Genomic DNA, 2,929 nt, shown 5'->3' on the forward strand with positions numbered 1-2,929 from the left:
GCCACTTTCACGGTGACCACCTCTTCTTCTTGTTGAGCTGTTCTTGAGGGAGCAGCCACGTCCATAGCATACTCTGTTGAAGAGGACATAGCCAGATCTGAATCATCTGATCCATAGGAAGATAGAAGGTCGATCACTTCTGTAGTCTTTTGTGGCCCGGTTGGCTCTGCCTCTGACGCCATGGGCATTTTTCCATTGCGTAGCACCTCTGCATTGTCTGGCACTGGCTGGCTTTGTCTTCTCTGCCTTGATAGATTTTGACCTTGTTGGCATGGGGCAGAGGACGATGGTGTAGAGGGGCTAGACAGAGGTGTTGTACTTGGTGTGGTTGTAGGCAGGTTCTCCCCCTCTTGGCGATTTTGAGGACGAGACTCGTCTGGGTCCTCATCATCGTCAAGTCGCCTCCTCTTTGACGGTTCAACACGTGGAGATGGATCTTGCTATCTCTTACTCAGCCTCTGCTCGAGACATGGATTTGATCACCTCTTCGATGGTCTTGAGGAGTTCGTCGACTGCAATGGCAACCCTTCGCACTTCATCATCTGAACGGTAGTTGAATCGTGCGAGAGTGTCGTTGATGTTCTTTGCTGCTGTTATGGCCTTGCTATTATAATCTGCAGTCAAGTCTGCCACATTCTGTAGGAGCTTGTCACCCAGAGCATTCATGGCGCTATGTGTGACATAGTCTACAGGTACACTCAAAGGTATGAGGGCCTGGTTGTTGATCGACGTAGACGCCTCAACCCTCTGTAGAGATGTAACGACCTGCTGTAATGTTGCTGTATTGGTTGCCGTCAATTCCATTTAAGTGTCAATACGAGAAGCATTTGTCGTGGACTCAGCTCTTAGTACTGCCAAGGATGCTCGTATCTCATCCAGAGCAGGTGTAGAAGGTGACGGCTCTACATGGGCCATGCTGAGTTTTAGCTCTTCCAAGGAGCATCACATAGAGGTGAAAAAGGAATGGAACTCTTCCCTAGTGACATATGCAGATGTTGTAACCTCTGGCTCAACACATGGGCCAGATTGAGTCCCCGTTCCAGGGACACCTTCATTAACGACCTGATTGACGTTAGTCGGGGAAGGACTTCTAGAAGATCCTTGTGGTTCTCCTTGAAGAGAATTCACTACTTTTGTTCTGTCAGGGAGAGGACCCAAGGCTGGTTCAGAGCCAGCCAGATGGCTCTCCATGAGTGGATGAGGAGACTGGTCGAGAGTCTCAAAGTCTGGTGCACCTATTCCTTGCTCTGAACAAGGTTGGGGGTCTACTTGTGCAGAGGAAACAAATTCCTCTGTATAGTAAAGTGGCGTGATATGGGGAGACATATCACTTATGTTTTCAAAGGTTACACCCTTTTGAGAGGGTGTTCCCTGTGGCATGGTTTCCCTTTGGCTAAGAATACCAAAGACATATGCGACCTCTGGTTGGATAGGCTGGTTAGGGTTCGAGGTGTGCGCCTCTGTTTCAATGATCTCCATGTCTCGACCACCAGAGTCAGATAATGTGGTTGCACTTGTAGTAGGGTAGGTGAATCTGATGTGCTTATTTGGCCTAGGCTGCTCTGTCCCACCCTGAGGCAGAGCAACTGCTTTACCTCCTCCCTCTTCTTCCTCTTCTACTTCCTCGCTCTCCTCTTCATCTCCCTCACTCTCTTCTTCGTCATTTTCTTCATCCTCTTCTTCACTTCCCTCACTTGTGTAAGACCGTGCAGCATCATCATAGTGCTCTTGGTCATCCCCTTGGTTTGGACTAGAGGATTGAGCCAAGGTTTGACGAGCCTCTTCTTCTGCTATGAGTCTGGCCTCTTCTCTTAGGCGAGCAATTTCTGCTTGACGAGCCTTTTCTGCCCTCTCCTCCTCTGCTCGTTCTGCCTCAGCCTTCTTCTTCTTCACCCTCTCAGATTTCTTTTTCCTTGCCTCCTCTTGTTTTCTTTCTTTTTCTCGTTCTTGTAGTACTCTCACCCTCTCTTCCTTAGCTCTCATTCTTTCTTCTCCTACTCTTACCGTTTTTCCCTCGGCCTGAGGCATTGATGTATCCTTACTTCTCTCTTCTTCCTCGGCTACTCCTATGTGTACCGGGGTTCGAGACACTGGTTCTAGTGTCTCGCGTGTATGTCTGTACGCTCTCCTAATCTCCTTAGACTTCATGTAGCTCATGAGCCTCTTTGGAATAGGCCTTTTTGCTTCATAACCCTCCTTGTGCATTGTTGGTCTGTATTGAGTGAGTACATTGACCTTGTGAGGAGGTAGACGACCCACATCAATATTGTTGTCATCAAGAGCTGGTGGTAGGAGAAGACCCAAGAATCGGGGAAACAACAAGGATGGCAGGTGTCTTCCTTTGGCCACTTCTTGACACTTTTTGGCCACAGCGGCCTTGAACTCGGTGTAAAGTATCAAGGAGTAGTCGAGGGACAAGTCGAAGAAAATGTCGTAGACGATTTGAAGTATGCTCGGGGAGCACATATCGAGGCTCCCTATCTTCCCTGTCAGCGAGCGATTGACCAATGTGAAAAGTGTATTCCACATCGGTGGTAAGTATTGATGGCGATATTGTGACGGGTATTGAATGGCCTTGTTGTATCCCAAGAACTTCAGGAAAGTTACAATTTTGTCCCCGGAAAGGAGAGGGGCGTATTCAGAAAGCCCAGGTCAGTTTTTGTTGGGATTTCCAGAACTCGTGAAAATAAGGATCTTGAAATTCGAACTGTGACGAATTCTTGTGTGGCAAAGACGAAGAAATTGCCTTTGATCCCTCTTTGAGATTCAGTAATGGCGCAGGATTGCTAGTATTCTTGTATATATCTCTCACGAACCAGGTCATTGGTGTTGGTCAAGGCTGGGTTCAAGAAGTGGTTTTGGAGAATGTTTATGATGGGATGGTATCTGGGGTCGAAGTTGTCAAGTTGAAGGTTTAGGACATGGTTAT

General features: G+C 47.8%; 1 protein-coding gene across 1 annotated transcript; it reads right to left on the reverse strand.

Moving 5' to 3' along the window:
* Window positions 1-447: 447 nt before the first annotated feature.
* Window positions 448-2,466, reverse strand: LOC112506121 (uncharacterized protein KIAA1211 homolog). Its single transcript, XM_025110151.1, has 2 exons — window positions 1,515-2,466; window positions 448-779 (listed from the first exon to the last, which is right to left on the reverse strand). The coding sequence occupies exons 1-2, from the start codon at window positions 2,464-2,466 to the stop codon at window positions 448-450; spliced, it is 1,284 nt and encodes a 427-aa protein (XP_024965919.1).
* Between the last annotated feature and the right edge of the window lie 463 nt (window positions 2,467-2,929).

The sequence above is a fragment of the Cynara cardunculus genome (assembly GCF_001531365.2).
Source record: "Cynara cardunculus var. scolymus isolate 2C chromosome LG 2, CcrdV1, whole genome shotgun sequence".
Lineage (NCBI taxonomy): Eukaryota > Viridiplantae > Streptophyta > Magnoliopsida > Asterales > Asteraceae > Cynara > Cynara cardunculus.

Excerpts from the sequence above, each read along its gene's own strand:
- LOC112506121 (XM_025110151.1), bottom strand. The coding sequence starts at position 2,466 with ATGTGCTCCCCGAGCATACTTCAAATCGTCTACGACATTTTCTTCGAC. Across the intron at positions 780-1,514 it reads ATTCACCTACCCTACTACAA|CAACATTACAGCAGGTCGTT; the intron begins GTGCAACCACAT and ends CAACCAATACAG.